At 28.6% G+C, this 21196-nt stretch overlaps 3 protein-coding genes across 3 annotated transcripts in view; all 3 read right to left on the bottom strand.

Moving 5' to 3' along the window:
* The window catches only part of LOC111622991 (nucleoporin NUP188 homolog), a 139325-nt gene that overhangs the window by 29606 nt on the left and 88523 nt on the right, over nucleotides 1-21196 (bottom strand). Inside the window, exons 19-32 of the mRNA XM_023365470.1 lie at nucleotides 18711-18800; nucleotides 17407-17472; nucleotides 17212-17334; nucleotides 13813-13933; nucleotides 11520-11579; nucleotides 9714-9817; nucleotides 7501-7590; nucleotides 6204-6269; nucleotides 6009-6131; nucleotides 2611-2731; nucleotides 1470-1556; nucleotides 1263-1395; nucleotides 1025-1189; nucleotides 838-952 (exon numbers count right to left, since the gene is read on the bottom strand). Of these exons, the coding sequence (XP_023221238.1) occupies nucleotides 838-952; nucleotides 1025-1189; nucleotides 1263-1395; nucleotides 1470-1556; nucleotides 2611-2731; nucleotides 6009-6131; nucleotides 6204-6269; nucleotides 7501-7590; nucleotides 9714-9817; nucleotides 11520-11579; nucleotides 13813-13933; nucleotides 17212-17334; nucleotides 17407-17472; nucleotides 18711-18800 (1464 nt within the window). The remainder of the gene's footprint in view (nucleotides 1-837; nucleotides 953-1024; nucleotides 1190-1262; nucleotides 1396-1469; nucleotides 1557-2610; nucleotides 2732-6008; nucleotides 6132-6203; nucleotides 6270-7500; nucleotides 7591-9713; nucleotides 9818-11519; nucleotides 11580-13812; nucleotides 13934-17211; nucleotides 17335-17406; nucleotides 17473-18710; nucleotides 18801-21196) is intronic.
* LOC111622982 (nucleoporin NUP188 homolog) lies at nucleotides 571-1553 on the bottom strand. Its single transcript, XM_023365461.1, has 4 exons — nucleotides 1470-1553; nucleotides 1263-1395; nucleotides 1025-1189; nucleotides 571-952 (listed from the first exon to the last, which is right to left on the bottom strand). The coding sequence occupies exons 1-4, from the start codon at nucleotides 1543-1545 to the stop codon at nucleotides 823-825; spliced, it is 504 nt and encodes a 167-aa protein (XP_023221229.1). The 5' UTR covers nucleotides 1546-1553; the 3' UTR covers nucleotides 571-822.
* LOC111622981 (nucleoporin NUP188 homolog) lies at nucleotides 2512-8049 on the bottom strand. The gene is made up of 4 exons (XM_023365460.1): nucleotides 7501-8049; nucleotides 6204-6269; nucleotides 6009-6131; nucleotides 2512-2731 (listed from the first exon to the last, which is right to left on the bottom strand). The coding sequence occupies exons 1-4, from the start codon at nucleotides 7846-7848 to the stop codon at nucleotides 2582-2584; spliced, it is 687 nt and encodes a 228-aa protein (XP_023221228.1). The 5' UTR covers nucleotides 7849-8049; the 3' UTR covers nucleotides 2512-2581.

Here is a 21196-nt window from a genome sequence, read left to right as displayed (position 1 = left end):
ACTCCATTCTCAAGTTTAAGAAACGACGGAGGACATCAGTGGGAATTTATAAGTATACAATTTTTTCAAATTGCAGCCCAGTAATTTTTAATGAAATTTGAAATATTCCAGACTCACCGGTANCTATGTAATTCAAAGGTAATTTTTAATACATATTTTACACAGCATTAGTAATATTATTATTTTGGAGGTTGCAGGATGTATTAAATTACTTAAAAAATTTAAAATAATTACATCATTTGATTTCAAGATTTATTTTATATCTTAAAAATAATTAATTATATCCCAGAATTCTGGGGAAACAGATTGCTTGTCTTGGGATTTTGAGAAAATGGTAAAGGATCAGGAAATGAGAAACCCTAATTTCTATAGTCTTGTAAGAATAGCAGTTATAAAAAATAGTTGTAGATTATTTGTAATAACTCAAATATGGTCTTGTAAAAATAATAGTAATCAAGAAATAATTAAAAATTATCCTGCAATAATCTGTATGCAGAGAATTACTTAATGTTACAATAATAATTTTATTTAATCTTCAGATAATATGATGATGAATAACAAGCATAAAAACTCCAAACAAAATTACTGTTTGGTTAGTGTAATTAACTGAATGCTATCTATTTTGTACAGTTGTAAATAAAAATTGACAAACACGAATATGCAGACATGCAATTTGTATGTATCAATATTGCTTCCAAGATAAATTCTTTCTTAAATTCTTAAATAAGGGGTCATCTTATATTTGAGCGAACACAACTTTAATTTGTTGTTTTCCAGTCTGGTAACAATTTTGATTTTGCAAAACATGAAATTAACAGAAAGCTACTGCCTTCTTACCTTTGCTACTTCATTAAATAATTTCAAGAAAGCCAACAGTAGTGAATATTGTCCCGTAACACATTCTACAGCAACAATCAGTTGTCCCAAAATATTGTTGTTCATATATAGACCACTATAATAATTTAAACTCATAATATTAAATCCATGGAAGACATGTTAAAGCTAAATCCTTAACATTATTTACCTTGCCAGTTTAGGAATGTTTTGCGATGTTTCAACCATGTAGGGTAAGAAATTAATAGATAAACATCTCTGCAAAGTTTCTTCTGGGTTGCTCTTTGCTAAATTTCTTATTATATTTAAACATCTTGTCAGCAAATCAATTGAAGGATTAGGTAATACAGAATATCTGAAATGTATGTTTTATAAAACAAATTTGTTATAGTTCAACAAAGATTGACTTAAGATTAATTTGTAATTACCTTAATAAAACGACATAAAATTCATTGGTAATGTGAACTAATTGAAATCGAGAAGAGGGATCAGATTCTAAGATAGAAAAAGTGAGCTCTGCAATATCCACAATACGTTGTATCGATTGTTGCATGACATAGCCTATATTTCAACAGACAATCAACTTTAAAATTTCTTGAAATAATTCTTATAATGAAAATTAAACTTTTCTTTACCTGCTCCGAGAGATACTTCTTGTAGCTTTGTATGTATTTCGCATAAGCAGATCTGCCAACCATTTATGGTAGTCATCCATCGAACAACTGNGCATACATTGAGAAACTGTAATGGGCAAAGTAAAACTTGGACAATTTTCCAATGCTTTAATATACATTACAATGTTCTCATATAATAATTAGCATATGATAAAATTTCCAGGAAGATGATTGTAAATTGACAAAAAATATAAAAGACTACACAATAAAAAAGTCTTCTTGTGTCCTTTCTCATACCTCAGGAAATAACAGTATTGTCGCAGAGTCAATCTTTATTGGGCTGCAATTTGAAAAATATGTAGATCTATAAATTTCCACTGTCATCCATCCATCTTTCCTTAATCTCGACAATGAAGTTAGATAGATGAAAGACAAGACTAGATATAGAAACCTTAGAATCAAGAGGCCTCAATTGACTATATATGAACTTCTGATACTTACCAGAAGTCATGTTATTTCAATTCAAAAATTTTCCCCCAAAAAGTGTTAGATAGATGACCAGCACAACTCAATTACTAAAGGAAAAGTACAATGTACAGGGACAAGACACAGCTAATTTGAGGTGGAGAACATATATTTTAAATGAAATAAATTTTAAAAATATGATTAAAAATTGCAGTCCAGTATTGTGACCATAAAATAATTGCTCATTTTTGTCAATTTACAATTATCATCCTGGCAATTTTATCAATGTATATTATACTTTTTTTTGTGCAATCACCAGATAGAAGTTTTATAATATTTTGCATATTGAGGTGGATGAATAACCTCTAAATAAAGGTCAATTCCACTGTAAGACTGTTATTTCCTGAGGTATGAGAAAGACATAAGACTTTTTTATTGTGTAGTCTTTTAGATTTTTTTTGTCAATAAATAATATAATTACAATGGTAGAATTATTTTTGAAAGATCCTGTATATACCAGTCTAACAGAAACAAGTGTAAAATTTTTAAAATTTTGTCAACCTTTAATAATGAGTGTAAAATAATACTTATAAAAATACAATAATACAATATAAAAATAAAAGTAATATGATTAAAACAAAATTTTACAGATTTCTAAATAGAAAAAATTAATATTTTACAATAATATTCATCTCACCTGTACCATATGGTTTCTTATCTTCTAAAAGTATCCAGGATGACGTTCTTGGAACTACTGACTCCATATTATTTTCCAAATATTCTGTGTATCCCGGTAGTTTTTCAAAAAACTGAATAACCTTTTAAATAAAAATAAGTACTTCTTTTAGTCTCCAAAATCAGTTACAGTCAAGTTCAGATTGTAAGGAGTGAAAAAAATAAAAAATAATCATATCACATTTTTATATTTTTAAGCATTTACTTTATAATAATAAATAAATAAATAATTTAATATATATGCTGCCCACTTCAAATTAGTAGTATCTTGCCCCTGTACGTAATACTTTTTCTGTTAACAGGCCTCAGAGTGCCATTTTTTCCCTCTAAAAAAATGAGTTGAAATACAGAAAACATGGGTAAAAAGTGAGTGACAAAACAAAGTGAAAAATTGGAAGGAAAACTCAGCAAAATAGCAGTAAATGTTCTTTTTTTCTTTTTATTCTGATATGGTTAAATATATTTTAAAAATTTCTGTATATACTGTAATACAGTAGCCACTCATTATATCACGGATTCAGATATATAAAGCTTTTTTGGTCCTCCAAATTTTAAAAGCACTCACGTCAATAAATTTTAAGTTACCAATTACCATTGAATTTCTATTTGCAATAAAATTCAGTATATTATTTCCACCATTGTCCTTGAAACTACCACTGAAGATGAAACAATAAATTCATCAAGATCTAAATATGCAAAATAGATGGGCATATCAATTGTCATTTGTTTCCTTTTGACATTAAAAATTGTTTATTTATTGGTGTTAAATACCCTCTCCTCATTTACAAGTTTCTGTGAATTCAAAACTTCACACATTTATGCGAATTGACATATTACTGTCAATTCACATAAATGTGTGAAATTTCAAGTCACCACATAATGTGTAAGGAAAAGATTTCTTTAATTCTGAAGGGAAAGTTTTTATACAGTAGTAACTTTATTTTGCTTTTCAGAGAATTTTTACTCTCTGTAATTTTATAAGTTTTGATGTTTTATTATATGTTCCATATTTATTTTTTAAAATTTTCAATTACAGCATTTATAATTTTTATTGAAAAACATAAATAGCATGAATTTTTAAACAGTGATTTATTGTGAAATATAGTGCTGTATAATAAAATTGTAACTGATATTTTGTTTTTATATCGATAGTATTTGTCTTTACATGTCATTGTTAAAGAAACAATGCTAAATAGGCATTGGTGGTATATGTTTAAGTAAACGTCAATTAATAAGATATAACCAAGAATAAAGTTCAACACTGAAAAACTAAGCTTATTTTATATCAAAAACACTTACTGATGAAAAAATAGAGGATATAGATTGCATAGCATGTATAATCTGTCTAGTATAAGCACCAGAATTTTTAGTACTTGGTTATAGCATGGTTTTTCTTTGACTCCTGACAAGTGCAATATAACAAGGAGCTACTGTATTTCCAGTAAACCATGAATACTTAATTAAAAAGTCTTTGGCATCTGTAAATAATCAGTCATGATATTCTTTTATTCATATTATTCTGGATGTTTTCAACTTCCTTCTGTTTGGTTCCTCTTGCTTTTGAACACTTTTAACACTAACAAGCATTACATGTGCTGCCTGTACTTCATTCATGTTCTTGCTGTTAATGACCTTCTCCAGTTTTTTTTTTTTTTGTTTGCTGCTTTTAATAAAACTTGGCCTTTTGCATGTATTTCACTTTCTTCTACTTTTTTCTGGTTTAAACACTCTTTCCGACATTGACGCTCTATCAGGAAGATGATTGAAATTGAAAATCCCCATTCCAAATCAATATTGTCATGAGAGAGGATCAATGCTGACTGATTTCACTAATTTGGCTACACTAGGATATCTATCATGATCAGAAACTGTTTATTTTTTTACTTTTTAACTGCTTTGAAATATGTAAATATTGAATTCAAAATAAATTAATAAATCTGAAATAAACAGATTTCAAATAGTATAAGTAAAATAATATTTTATTAATGATTTCATAAATAACAAGGAACTTTTTCCTGCAAATGAATAAATAGCAACATCATTACAACATTGTTAACTTTGGGAAGAGTGTGAAAATTTTTCCAGTAAGCAATCATGTGTTGTACTTTTTACAACACTTTGAATCTTTTAATTTATTAGGTAAATTTTGTGTGTAAATATGAATTTACATTTTCGTTTACTTTTTTAGTCTCAATTAATGCAAACTTATAATCAGCATAAGAGAAGAGATTAAAAAATGGATATTTCACAAATAAAAAAATCACACATTTTATGAAAATAATACTTACTACATGGAATAATTATAAAAGGTCTTTCAACAAGAAGCATCATTTTAAATCAACAGAAAAATGCAATATTTTTGTGAAAAGTGGTGATATTTTTATTTTAATCCAAAGTACAAACTCTGAGGTTTGTAATGAACACAATATCTGCCAAATGTCTGCCTTGGCTCATTTTACAAACAGTCATTCTTTTGATGAAATTTTTCATCACATTTTCACATAATAGCAGCTGTACTTCACCAACAGCAGCTGTATTATTGTCTTTGAGTGCTTGAATCATTGCTGGAGCATTGGTGTAGACTTTATCTTTAATGTAGCCCCGAAGAAAAAAGTCTAATGGTGTAAAATTGTATGATCTCGGTGGCCAATTGAAGTCACCATTTCAAGAAATCACACATCCAGGAAATTTTTCACACAATAGAGCTATTTTTTCACAAGCTGTGTGGCAGGTGGCGCTGTCCTGCTGAAAATAAACATCGTCTGCATCCATAGCATCAATTTTAGGCCAAAAAAAAAAGTCAGTCAACATCATTCAATAACACAATCCATTCATTGTAACTGTCAAACTAGCAGCATTTTCAAAAAAGTATGGCCCAATTACACTGACAGCCCAAAAACTGCACCAAACTATCATGTGCTGTGGTTAGCAAAAAAGTGAGTACAATTGAGAAAAGTGAGTGATTCCAAGGCCTGTTAATAATAGAGTCATGCTGGTCATCCATCTAACTCCTTTCAGAGAAAAATTTTTGAACTGAAATAACCAGACTTCTGGTTTCTATCGGAAATTTGTATATAGTTAATCGGGGGCCTCTTGCTCCTAATCTTTCCATATCTGTGCTTGGCTTTCATCTAACTCCATTCTCAAGTTTAAGAAACGACGGAGGACATCAGTGGGAATTTATAAGTATACAATTTTTTCAAATTGCAGCCCAGTAATTTTTAATGAAATTTGAAATATTATTTTTTATATATTTGTGTTAAAATATTTCACACTTTTCTTTAATTTGTATTTTTATTATTATTTATATTATTAAATGTTATTAAAAATCTAATTAAAATTATTATTAATCTTACTGACCTTTCTACTACTGTTTTCTCCAGCTTGACTAAGAGCAGTACACAATTTGATCAACAGATTAAATTCTAAAGGAAACATATCCATTACAGCAGTCATTAAAATTCCAAGCCCACTATCAAGTCCCTAATAAATTACAAACTTTTAATATATATATATAATTCAATCAAATAAACATATTAATAAATATACACTTACTTTTTTCCAAAAATCATCTGCTATGTTTGAATATTTTAACATAGATTCAGCTAACTGGCATAAATGCTGTAAAATATTATCATTGTTTTTATTTTCTACATAAACCCAAATATATTTTCAAATATTGTAAGAAATAATATTTAAATTTATCACAATATATGTACTAATTTTATACTAAATTATATAAATTATATGTACTAAATTTAGGCAACTAAACTGTATTAAATTGTAAGCAACTGCCTGTACATAGAGCATTAGATGTGTGCCAAACTGAGTTTCATTAATTAATGTATTTATTTCAGATTATGAGAGAGATATATCATTTTCTAATGTATTTTAAAGTGTATTTTAGTAACTATCAATTACATAAAATATTCTGTAATTGTTTTTGTATTATAAATATTACTAGCTCTCAACTGTAAATAAAATTTATATAGATTGATTATGTGTAATCATTCTTACATCTCTATGTATATACTATACATCCATATGGCTGCATGTATATATCTAATACAGTAGAGCATCGATTATCTGACCCACGATTAACCGTCACATCGTTTAACCGACCGTTCTAGTCCCTAGTCCGCAAATTTCAAATGTCCGCTAGTGATGTGGCACTACAATATTTGGCTATGTCTTGGCTACTTTAATATTATTTTTGGTGTTTTAGCTGGCAATACTGGCTCGACAATTGAAGGGAGGCCAGTACTGTATTTAAACGAGACTTAATTTTCTAATTATGAGTGGTTGTTTGTTTTGTGAGCAATAAAATAATTTTAAAATAATTTTTAATGATACAATAGTGACGATTATTATTTTTTTAAAGAATTTGTTAGGCTTAACATTGATGAAAATTCAACTCAAAGTTGGTTAATAGCGATATACTAATATACTATACTAATAATGTATTTTTTTCATTCTTTTCGATTATCCGATTTTTCAGTTATCCGACCAACCTGAGTCCCCAATTGAGTCAGATAATCGATGCTCTACTGTATATCTTTAATATAAACCTATTATTAATCATGAAATTCATAAAACTACATCATATTAAAATATTAGTCAATGTTTACAGATAAAAACCAATTTACAGGATCTATTATGTCATATGTGCATTAAATTTCAATAATATTATTACATATAAAACTAAACAAGATATATGTTAACAATCAAATAATACAACCAGATTCTTATTACATTATTTTAATAATTTAGCCACATTATATATGGTCTGATAACAGAATCTATTTGTATTGCTTGATTAAAAACTTTAAAATAACTTTTGAAGAAGATATACCTGAATTTTTCCTAATGTGTTAATTTCAAAATGAGATAATAATCCAGAAAGCAAAGTATATATGATGCTGTGGGCAAGATTAGATATCACCTGGAATACAATAATTGAAAACATTAATATACTGATGTATAAATTAATCATCAAAAAATATAATAAACATAGATTCACACACAAAAAAGTAGCTCTGGTCCATATTTTTGCAGAAACATAGAATAATACAGCAATAAACAGAAGCCAACCATTGGCATCACCATCATAGAAGATATTGAAAGTGGTCACCTGTCGCATCCATATACTGTAAGTTTTGCATGTAAAATTATGTTTAGAACACCCAGCATAACATGACATTAACAGTACTGGCTGTTGTTATCCATCAGTTTCTGTATTGTGTGCAGATTTGCACAATACAAGACACCAATGTTCATCCAACACAACGTTCCACTGAAATGATGTAGTTCACTTGCTCCAAGTGACAATAGCAAATCAACCAGAGCTACTGTTTTGGCACCAACCTACATTTTAAATGATATTTTTTAAATTTCTATTAAAGATCAACAGTCATAAATATATTTTCAGTGTGTCATTAAGTAAACTGCTCTCAAATGCAATTTCCAGTTATGCACATTATTGTATGCAATAGTCAAATTTGTAATAAAAGCTTATTTTTGCCAAAAACTCTATTAGAGTTATCTTGTAACTGGCATATGAAACAGAAAATTCTTAGCACAACCTACAAGATAACTCTAACAACTCAGATAAAATCTGACATAATTAACCATTATAATAATGATATATCTGACATAGATTGAACAGACCAAATGTTCAGTCACAAAAAAGTCCAAAATTTAGAGGGAAAAAATGCTGAATATTTGACAGGTGATAAAATGACAAGTTCTACAAAGAAAATTAGGGTTGAAGATAAATTTCATTAATAGAAAGGTAAATCGTCAACTGAAAAATAATTGTATGCAACCAAGCTTTGACAAGTATATGCAAAAGATTAAAAAATACTGTGAAATACATTGTATCCTGTGTAAGAGTATTTTAATAAGATATTACCAATAAACACTATTATTATTACTTTGTATTATTTTTCTATGAATAAATATTCTGTTCTCTGGCACTGCACCTTATCTGATGCCAACTACATATTATTTATACATATTTGCTACAGATACACTTGTTTCTGTTACTAGAAACAAGATCATATTTTATAAGGTAACTTGTAAATGACATGATGCAACAAATTGGTAATTACAAATTAACTAGTGTTTGGAAATCAACATTTTAACAGAAATAAAAGTCAACAGTCTGTCCTCTAATAGATGTTGAATTATAGATGCACCACTTCTGGTCTAGCAAACAATTCCAAAGTTGAATGATATCTGACCTTTGACATTTAATGCTAGCACCAGACTGTACCAAGCTAGCTACTGGCCAGTTTGACTATAAATTGAACAATGTTTTTATCAACTCTAATAATGGCTAATAACCTTGAAACACCATGCTGCCATTAGGCTATAAATCAGCCTTAACACATTTATATGCACATTTGCTTAAACAGATATGTTAAGGTTAACACATTGATGCAAAATGTTAAGCAGAACGCTTCATTTTTTATTTCATTTAATTCTTAAATTCAAAATAGAATCACTGAATTCTTTAAATTTTATATGGCAAGTAACAGTATAATTCAAATTTTTATAAATTATATTTTCTGTTTCCTTTAAACCTTGTTCCTTTTGTTCACTCTTGTAGCTTTATTGTAATGTATCAGGTCTTGTAAAAATGTTTATATTTGTAAATATTAATAGAGTTATTAACTACATCTATAGATTAATTCTATTAATGTACAGGTATCTGCTGCTTAATGTCATGTTTTGCAGAAAAAAGAAATGCTTTCGTTGAGAGGTCGCTTTTCAAGATGGCTGACTTAAGTAACGAGAAGGTGGTGATTGTGACTGTTTTGCTAAATAATTAAAGTAACTCGCTTAACCATTATTCAAATAAATCCTTTTATTCAAATGAACCCATATCTGCATCATTTTCTTGTATAATGGGTCTTCCTTTAATAATTTTAATTAATTTCTTGAATATTTATATCATTAGGAAGACTTAGAAGGCCAAATATTGGTCATAATCAATTTTGGACAAATGAAAAAATCTTAATACTTCAATATTGACCAAATTATCCAACATAATCGTGCAATCACATGTTTTATCATATACAAATCATTCATTAATCTGTCCACTATTTCAACATCCACAGCAGCAAATGGATAGTTTCTATAAGCAAAATTTACTTTTTTCATGGAAGCTGCCATGTTAGTTTTTTGAATACCCAACGGTCTTTCAGGTCATTGAGACTGTTGAGCTCAATGGTGAAACAGCGCTGACGTCATTAGTCTCAACAGAGAACTCAATGGTCCATTTAGAAATGTTGCTCTCTCACCGTTGAGTCAACCATTGAATATAGAAATGTACAGTATGTATTATCTCTACTACTCATATACGCTGTGTAACACAACTATAAGTATTTACATATAAATTTAATAAAAATAAATTCATTTAAGTTTAAAGGTTTTTCAATTTTTAAATACATTTAAACCTAGAATCACACTGAAAGAATCAAATAAATATACAAAATATAAGTTATTTGTGCTACTTAATTACACATTATTGTAACTTTCAACATTGGGTACATTCCAGTATGCATCAGTCTCAGCTACAACCAATGCACTGGTGAACAGTTTAATAAGCTTTTAACACAACCTAACAAGATGGTAGAAGCAGACAATACTATATTATCATTTACAGATATTATCAAAACAATTTTGGATTAATACAGATTAAAATTAAAAATGGTGTTAATACTATAATCTTGGAAGCACCATATTGCTTCATCAGAACTCATTGTATCCATAGTCTGATGAGTGCAATGTACATTGCACTCATCAGACTATGGATACAATGCACTAACACCGCACTAACTCATCCGTTAATATCAGAACATATTTTAGTACGTCACAATACACCAATGTGCTGTTTGATGCATACTGGAATGTTTCCATTGAGTGTGCTATTTTTTTGTTTGTAGAACAATATACAAAAGAAGTCAAGTCTAAAGATAAACAGCAAGTCTGTCATATTAATATTAATAATTATATTAATTTTTGCTACATTACACCACTGATGAATTAAATTAAATTACAGTAGAACCTCCATTATCCGGACCTCTATTATCTGGATTTTCGATTATCCGGATTGTTCAAAATNGGGACCTAATTCTTGCATTCTGTAAAAACGGGTAAGATTGGCTATAATGTAATTATCTTAATCTTCACTATCGTTACTTTTTGCCCACAAATAAAAACCCAGCGAAGCGGGTCCTTGCCGCTAGTATATATATATATATATATATATATTTCTGTTCAATGTTCATTTGTTATCCAATTTAGGAGTTCTTTAGTATTAGATTCTTTTGCCTAATATAGTAGTCATATTATGTTGTGCATATAGAGACAAACCAAATGAGCACTATACCAGATGGTGCAATATATCTGATGTATCTATCGTTTAAATACTGGGTCCCTTTCATGGTTGATCCAGTGTTGCCAGCTAAAACACATAAAAATAATATTAAAGTAGCCAAGACATAGCAAATATTGTAGCGCCACATCAATAGCGGACATTTGAAATTTGCCGACTAGGACGGTCGGTTGATAGGGGGTCGGATAATTGAGGCTCTACTGTATCTGAATGAGCGATGTAGTGAGAGCTACTGTATTTATCAGAAATGTTAATAATCATAAGTTCAATTCTATTCATTCATAAAGATGCAGAAAGAAAATATATTAAATATGGTTGTTAATAAAATATTTGAGAGTTTACAGATTTTGTAAAAGCCTGAAAAGGATACTTATAATGTGAAAGATTCAAGCATATCAAAATTTATCTACATCATTTTAACTTCCATTCATAATTAAGTACAAAAGATTTTCAAGTATTAAATAACTTACCAATATTTGGAATATTTGTTAACATGATTCCTTCTGTTTGTGAAGGAATAATAAAGGCATCTGAAAAGTAAAGTATTATTAAATTTCATAAAAGATAATAATTCTGATTTTTTTAAAGTAAATACTAATACAAATCTAAAGTTTTCCTAAATACATATTCATTATTTACACATTCATACATTCACATTCCTTCACTCAATTTAACACTAAACTAAAACTCAGCAATCTTATCAAATCGATCATCAATTTGTATTGTGGCAAACCTTACAAGAAAGTGTAATACACCAAAAAGTCATTGAGATCAGTGGACTCCAATCCTATGGATCATACATCTATTAGAGAATTTTCTTTGTTAAATAAATTTGTGACCCAATTTTAAAAACTCAAGTTTTTCAAATAAGCTGTTACAACTGAATTTTATGTTCTTGTGTTTTTTCAACATTGTGTAACATAGTAAAATCATGGAACCAGAAGAAATTTGTCGTTACATCTAATGTTGCTAAAACTGAGTTCAAAACTGTATTATTTAAAATACTTTAAAACATAAAAAATTCAACCTCCTAATTGGATTTTTAAAAATATATTTTACTGTATAACTAAATTATATAGTAAAATATAGATGAAAAGATTTAGTTATATGGGGTCTTCCAAAATGAACATTATCATTTTAAATTGCTGTAATTAAGTTAATTATTATCTGAAAAGTATGCAACATATACCAATTCATAGAATAACTTTCTTTCTTTTCTCTGTAAAATTTACAAGTTTGAGAATTTTATTACAGCACTTCTAACATCAAAAGGTTTCAATGACAATGGCTTTATTTGTTTAATTTCTTGTTATAGTGCATTTCAGAATGATGTATATTTTCATATCCTCTTTAGTGCAAGTGCTGTATTGAAATTCTCAAACATATCTGTAAAGTTTACAGAGAAAAGGAAGATAGAATTTCAGCACCCCTTATCCACTATCTAAATTTCTTCACCCATCTGCATGCAAATAGATTGTGTAGTACTTCTAGGAAGTGCCATAAATGAAAATGTCAACTCCGTAATACAGAAAACATTTGGTGTTTTGCAGTTTGCAGAAACAGAATCACTCATCATTATACAACATGAATAATCTTTAAGAGCTGCAGAATAGTAGCTCTGTGAGAGAAATGGCAATGGATATGCCATAGCAAATACAGAAAGAATTTAAGTATCAATTGGATGCTGATGATATGTGCCATTTGACATACAGTGCATACATTGAGAAACTGTAATGGGCAAAGTAAAACTTGGACAATTTTCCAATGCTTTAATATACATTACAATGTTCTCATATAATAATTAGCATATGATAAAATTTCCAGGAAGATGATTGTAAATTGACAAAAAATATAAAAGACTACACAATAAAAAAGTCTTCTTGTGTCCTTTCTCATACCTCAGGAAATAACAGTATTGTCGCAGAGTCAATCTTTATTGGGCTGCAATTTGAAAAATATGTAGATCTATAAATTTCCACTGTCATCCATCCATCTTTCCTTAATCTCGACAATGAAGTTAGATAGATGAAAGACAAGACTAGATATAGAAACCTTAGAATCAAGAGGCCTCAATTGACTATATATGAACTTCTGATACTTACCAGAAGTCATGTTATTTCAATTCAAAAATTTTCCCCCAAAAAGTGTTAGATAGATGACCAGCACAACTCAATTACTAAAGGAAAAGTACAATGTACAGGGACAAGACACAGCTAATTTGAGGTGGAGAACATATATTTTAAATGAAATAAATTTTAAAAATATGATTAAAAATTGCAGTCCAGTATTGTGACCATAAAATAATTGCTCATTTTTGTCAATTTACAATTATCATCCTGGCAATTTTATCAATGTATATTATACTTTTTTTTGTGCAATCACCAGATAGAAGTTTTATAATATTTTGCATATTGAGGTGGATGAATAACCTCTAAATAAAGGTCAATTCCACTGTAAGACTGTTATTTCCTGAGGTATGAGAAAGACATAAGACTTTTTTATTGTGTAGTCTTTTAGATTTTTTTTGTCAATAAATAATATAATTACAATGGTAGAATTATTTTTGAAAGATCCTGTATATACCAGTCTAACAGAAACAAGTGTAAAATTTTTAAAATTTTGTCAACCTTTAATAATGAGTGTAAAATAATACTTATAAAAATACAATAATACAATATAAAAATAAAAGTAATATGATTAAAACAAAATTTTACAGATTTCTAAATAGAAAAAATTAATATTTTACAATAATATTCATCTCACCTGTACCATATGGTTTCTTATCTTCTAAAAGTATCCAGGATGACGTTCTTGGAACTACTGACTCCATATTATTTTCCAAATATTCTGTGTATCCCGGTAGTTTTTCAAAAAACTGAATAACCTTTTAAATAAAAATAAGTACTTCTTTTAGTCTCCAAAATCAGTTACAGTCAAGTTCAGATTGTAAGGAGTGAAAAAAATAAAAAATAATCATATCACATTTTTATATTTTTAAGCATTTACTTTATAATAATAAATAAATAAATAATTTAATATATATGCTGCCCACTTCAAATTAGTAGTATCTTGCCCCTGTACGTAATACTTTTTCTGTTAACAGGCCTCAGAGTGCCATTTTTTCCCTCTAAAAAAATGAGTTGAAATACAGAAAACATGGGTAAAAAGTGAGTGACAAAACAAAGTGAAAAATTGGAAGGAAAACTCAGCAAAATAGCAGTAAATGTTCTTTTTTTCTTTTTATTCTGATATGGTTAAATATATTTTAAAAATTTCTGTATATACTGTAATACAGTAGCCACTCATTATATCACGGATTCAGATATATAAAGCTTTTTTGGTCCTCCAAATTTTAAAAGCACTCACGTCAATAAATTTTAAGTTACCAATTACCATTGAATTTCTATTTGCAATAAAATTCAGTATATTATTTCCACCATTGTCCTTGAAACTACCACTGAAGATGAAACAATAAATTCATCAAGATCTAAATATGCAAAATAGATGGGCATATCAATTGTCATTTGTTTCCTTTTGACATTAAAAATTGTTTATTTATTGGTGTTAAATACCCTCTCCTCATTTACAAGTTTCTGTGAATTCAAAACTTCACACATTTATGCGAATTGACATATTACTGTCAATTCACATAAATGTGTGAAATTTCAAGTCACCACATAATGTGTAAGGAAAAGATTTCTTTAATTCTGAAGGGAAAGTTTTTATACAGTAGTAACTTTATTTTGCTTTTCAGAGAATTTTTACTCTCTGTAATTTTATAAGTTTTGATGTTTTATTATATGTTCCATATTTATTTTTTAAAATTTTCAATTACAGCATTTATAATTTTTATTGAAAAACATAAATAGCATGAATTTTTAAACAGTGATTTATTGTGAAATATAGTGCTGTATAATAAAATTGTAACTGATATTTTGTTTTTATATCGATAGTATTTGTCTTTACATGTCATTGTTAAAGAAACAATGCTAAATAGGCATTGGTGGTATATGTTTAAGTAAACGTCAATTAATAAGATATAACCAAGAATAAAGTTCAACACTGAAAAACTAAGCTTATTTTATATCAAAAACACTTACTGATGAAAAAATAGAGGATATAGATTGCATAGCATGTATAATCTGTCTAGTATAAGCACCAGAATTTTTAGTACTTGGTTATAGCATGGTTTTTCTTTGACTCCTGACAAGTGCAATATAACAAGGAGCTACTGTATTTCCAGTAAACCATGAATACTTAATTAAAAAGTCTTTGGCATCTGTAAATAATCAGTCATGATATTCTTTTATTCATATTATTCTGGATGTTTTCAACTTCCTTCTGTTTGGTTCCTCTTGCTTTTGAACACTTTTAACACTAACAAGCATTACATGTGCTGCCTGTACTTCATTCATGTTCTTGCTGTTAATGACCTTCTCCAGTTTTTTTTTTTTTTGTTTGCTGCTTTTAATAAAACTTGGCCTTTTGCATGTATTTCACTTTCTTCTACTTTTTTCTGGTTTAAACACTCTTTCCGACATTGACGCTCTATCAGGAAGATGATTGAAATTGAAAATCCCCATTCCAAATCAATATTGTCATGAGAGAGGATCAATGCTGACTGATTTCACTAATTTGGCTACACTAGGATATCTATCATGATCAGAAACTGTTTATTTTTTTACTTTTTAACTGCTTTGAAATATGTAAATATTGAATTCAAAATAAATTAATAAATCTGAAATAAACAGATTTCAAATAGTATAAGTAAAATAATATTTTATTAATGATTTCATAAATAACAAGGAACTTTTTCCTGCAAATGAATAAATAGCAACATCATTACAACATTGTTAACTTTGGGAAGAGTGTGAAAATTTTTCCAGTAAGCAATCATGTGTTGTACTTTTTACAACACTTTGAATCTTTTAATTTATTAGGTAAATTTTGTGTGTAAATATGAATTTACATTTTCGTTTACTTTTTTAGTCTCAATTAATGCAAACTTATAATCAGCATAAGAGAAGAGATTAAAAAATGGATATTTCACAAATAAAAAAAATCACACATTTTATGAAAATAATACTTACTACATGGAATAATTATAAAAGGTCTTTCAACAAGAAGCATCATTTTAAATCAACAGAAAAATGCAATATTTTTGTGAAAAGTGGTGATATTTTTATTTTAATCCAAAGTACAAACTCTGAGGTTTGTAATGAACACAATATCTGCCAAATGTCTGCCTTGGCTCATTTTACAAACAGTCATTCTTTTGATGAAATTTTTCATCACATTTTCACATAATAGCAGCTGTACTTCACCAACAGCAGCTGTATTATTGTCTTTGAGTGCTTGAATCATTGCTGGAGCATTGGTGTAGACTTTATCTTTAATGTAGCCCCGAAGAAAAAAGTCTAATGGTGTAAAATTGTATGATCTCGGTGGCCAATTGAAGTCACCATTTCAAGAAATCACACATCCAGGAAATTTTTCACACAATAGAGCTATTTTTTCACAAGCTGTGTGGCAGGTGGCGCTGTCCTGCTGAAAATAAACATCGTCTGCATCCATAGCATCAATTTTAGGCCAAAAAAAAAAGTCAGTCAACATCATTCAATAACACAATCCATTCATTGTAACTGTCAAACTAGCAGCATTTTCAAAAAAGTATGGCCCAATTACACTGACAGCCCAAAAACTGCACCAAACTATCATGTGCTGTGGTTAGCAAAAAAGTGAGTACAATTGAGAAAAGTGAGTGATTCCAAGGCCTGTTAATAATAGAGTCATGCTGGTCATCCATCTAACTCCTTTCAGAGAAAAATTTTTGAACTGAAATAACCAGACTTCTGGTTTCTATCGGAAATTTGTATATAGTTAATCGGGGGCCTCTTGCTCCTAATCTTTCCATATCTGTGCTTGGCTTTCATCTAACTCCATTCTCAAGTTTAAGAAACGACGGAGGACATCAGTGGGAATTTATAAGTATACAATTTTTTCAAATTGCAGCCCAGTAATTTTTAATGAAATTTGAAATATTATTTTTTATATATTTGTGTTAAAATATTTCACACTTTTCTTTAATTTGTATTTTTATTATTATTTATATTATTAAATGTTATTAAAAATCTAATTAAAATTATTATTAATCTTACTGACCTTTCTACTACTGTTTTCTCCAGCTTGACTAAGAGCAGTACACAATTTGATCAACAGATTAAATTCTAAAGGAAACATATCCATTACAGCAGTCATTAAAATTCCAAGCCCACTATCAAGTCCCTAATAAATTACAAACTTTTAATATATATATATAATTCAATCAAATAAACATATTAATAAATATACACTTACTTTTTTCCAAAAATCATCTGCTATGTTTGAATATTTTAACATAGATTCAGCTAACTGGCATAAATGCTGTAAAATATTATCATTGTTTTTATTTTCTACATAAACCCAAATATATTTTCAAATATTGTAAGAAATAATATTTAAATTTATCACAATATATGTACTAATTTTATACTAAATTATATAAATTATATGTACTAAATTTAGGCAACTAAACTGTATTAAATTGTAAGCAACTGCCTGTACATAGAGCATTAGATGTGTGCCAAACTGAGTTTCATTAATTAATGTATTTATTTCAGATTATGAGAGAGATATATCATTTTCTAATGTATTTTAAAGTGTATTTTAGTAACTATCAATTACATAAAATATTCTGTAATTGTTTTTGTATTATAAATATTACTAGCTCTCAACTGTAAATAAAATTTATATAGATTGATTATGTGTAATCATTCTTACATCTCTATGTATATACTATACATCCATATGGCTGCATGTATATATCTAATACAGTAGAGCATCGATTATCTGACCCACGATTAACCGTCACATCGTTTAACCGACCGTTCTAGTCCCTAGTCCGCAAATTTCAAATGTCCGCTAGTGATGTGGCACTACAATATTTGGCTATGTCTTGGCTACTTTAATATTATTTTTGTTAAATTTTTGCATGTTTTAGCTGGCAATACTGGCTTGACCATTGAAGGGAGGCCAGTATTTAAACGAGACTTAATTTTCTAATTATGAATGGTTGTTTGTTTTGTGATCAATAAAATAATTTAAAAATAATTTTTAATGATACAATAGTGACGATTATTATTTTTTTAAAGAATTTGTTAGGCTTAACATTGATGAAAATTCAACTCAAAGTTGGTTAATAGCGATATACTAATATACTATACTAATAATGTATTTTTTTCATTCTTTTCGATTATCCGATTTTTCAGTTATCCGACCAACCTGAGTCCCCAATTGAGTCAGATAATCGATGCTCTACTGTATATCTTTAATATAAACCTATTATTAATCATGAAATTCATAAAACTACATCATATTAAAATATTAGTCAATGTTTACAGATAAAAACCAATTTACAGGATCTATTATGTCATATGTGCATTAAATTTCAATAATATTATTACATATAAAACTAAACAAGATATATGTTAACAATCAAATAATACAACCAGATTCTTATTACATTATTTTAATAATTTAGCCACATTATATATGGTCTGATAACAGAATCTATTTGTATTGCTTGATTAAAAACTTTAAAATAACTTTTGAAGAAGATATACCTGAATTTTTCCTAATGTGTTAATTTCAAAATGAGATAATAATCCAGAAAGCAAAGTATATATGATGCTGTGGGCAAGATTAGATATCACCTGGAATACAATAATTGAAAACATTAATATACTGATGTATAAATTAATCATCAAAAAATATAATAAACATAGATTCACACACAAAAAAGTAGCTCTGGTCCATATTTTTGCAGAAACATAGAATAATACAGCAATAAACAGAAGCCAACCATTGGCATCACCATCATAGAAGATATTGAAAGTGGTCACCTGTCGCATCCATATACTGTAAGTTTTGCATGTAAAATTATGTTTAGAACACCCAGCATAACATGACATTAACAGTACTGGCTGTTGTTATCCATCAGTTTCTGTATTGTGTGCAGATTTGCACAATACAAGACACCAATGTTCATCCAACACAACGTTCCACTGAAATGATGTAGTTCACTTGCTCCAAGTGACAATAGCAAATCAACCAGAGCTACTGTTTTGGCACCAACCTACATTTTAAATGATATTTTTTAAATTTCTATTAAAGATCAACAGTCATAAATATATTTTCAGTGTGTCATTAAGTAAACTGCTCTCAAATGCAATTTCCAGTTATGCACATTATTGTATGCAATAGTCAAATTTGTAATAAAAGCTTATTTTTGCCAAAAACTCTATTAGAGTTATCTTGTAACTGGCATATGAAACAGAAAATTCTTAGCACAACCTACAAGATAACTCTAACAACTCAGATAAAATCTGACATAATTAACCATTATAATAATGATATATCTGACATAGATTGAACAGACCAAATGTTCAGTCACAAAAAAGTCCAAAATTTAGAGGGAAAAAATGCTGAATATTTGACAGGTGATAAAATGACAAGTTCTACAAAGAAAATTAGGGTTGAAGATAAATTTCATTAATAGAAAGGTAAATCGTCAACTGAAAAATAATTGTATGCAACCAAGCTTTGACAAGTATATGCAAAAGATTAAAAAATACTGTGAAATACATTGTATCCTGTGTAAGAGTATTTTAATAAGATATTACCAATAAACACTATTATTATTACTTTGTATTATTTTTCTATGAATAAATATTCTGTTCTCTGGCACTGCACCTTATCTGATGCCAACTACATATTATTTATACATATTTGCTACAGATACACTTGTTTCTGTTACTAGAAACAAGATCATATTTTATAAGGTAACTTGTAAATGACATGATGCAACAAATTGGTAATTACAAATTAACTAGTGTTTGGAAATCAACATTTTAACAGAAATAAAAGTCAACAGTCTGTCCTCTAATAGATGTTGAATTATAGATGCACCACTTCTGGTCTAGCAAACAATTCCAAAGTTGAATGATATCTGACCTTTGACATTTAATGCTAGCACCAGACTGTACCAAGCTAGCTACTGGCCAGTTTGACTATAAATTGAACAATGTTTTTATCAACTCTAATAATGGCTAATAACCTTGAAACACCATGCTGCCATTAGGCTATAAATCAGCCTTAACACATTTATATGCACATTTGCTTAAACAGATATGTTAAGGTTAACACATTGATGCAAAATGTTAAGCAGAACGCTTCATTTTTTATTTCATTTAATTCTTAAATTCAAAATAGAATCACTGAATTCTTTAAATTTTATATGGCAAGTAACAGTATAATTCAAATTTTTATAAATTATATTTTCTGTTTCCTTTAAACCTTGTTCCTTTTGTTCACTCTTGTAGCTTTATTGTAATGTATCAGGTCTTGTAAAAATGTTTATATTTGTAAATATTAATAGAGTTATTAACTACATCTATAGATTAATTCTATTAATGTACAGGTATCTGCTGCTTAATGTCATGTTTTGCAGAAAAAAGAAATGCTTTCGTTGAGAGGTCGCTTTTCAAGATGGCTGACTTAAGTAACGAGAAGGTGGTGATTGTGACTGTTTTGCTAAATAATTAAAGTAACTCGCTTAACCATTATTCAAATAAATCCTTTTATTCAAATGAACCCATATCTGCATCATTTTCTTGTATAATGGGTCTTCCTTTAATAATTTTAATTAATTTCTTGAATATTTATATCATTAGGAAGACTTAGAAGGCCAAATATTGGTCATAATCAATTTTGGACAAATGAAAAAATCTTAATACTTCAATATTGACCAAATTATCCAACATAATCGTGCAATCACATGTTTTATCATATACAGATTGTTCATTAATCTGTTCGCTATTACAGCATCCACAGCAGCGAATGGATAGTTTCTATAAGCGAAATTTACTTTTTCGTGGAAGCCGCCATGTTAGTTTGTTGACTACTCAACGGTCTTTCAGGTCGTTGAGACCGTTGAGCTCAACGGTGAAACAGCGCTGACGTCACTAGTCTCAACGGAGAACTCAACGGTCCATTTAGAAACGTTGTTCTCTCACCGTTGAGTCAACTGTTGAATATAGAAACGTACGGA

Source organism: Centruroides sculpturatus, unplaced genomic scaffold (genome assembly GCF_000671375.1).
Source record: "Centruroides sculpturatus isolate CEXI.00-Female unplaced genomic scaffold, Cexi_2.0 scaffold289, whole genome shotgun sequence".
NCBI lineage: Eukaryota > Metazoa > Arthropoda > Arachnida > Scorpiones > Buthidae > Centruroides > Centruroides sculpturatus.
This window is presented reverse-complemented; position numbering and strand designations above follow the sequence as displayed.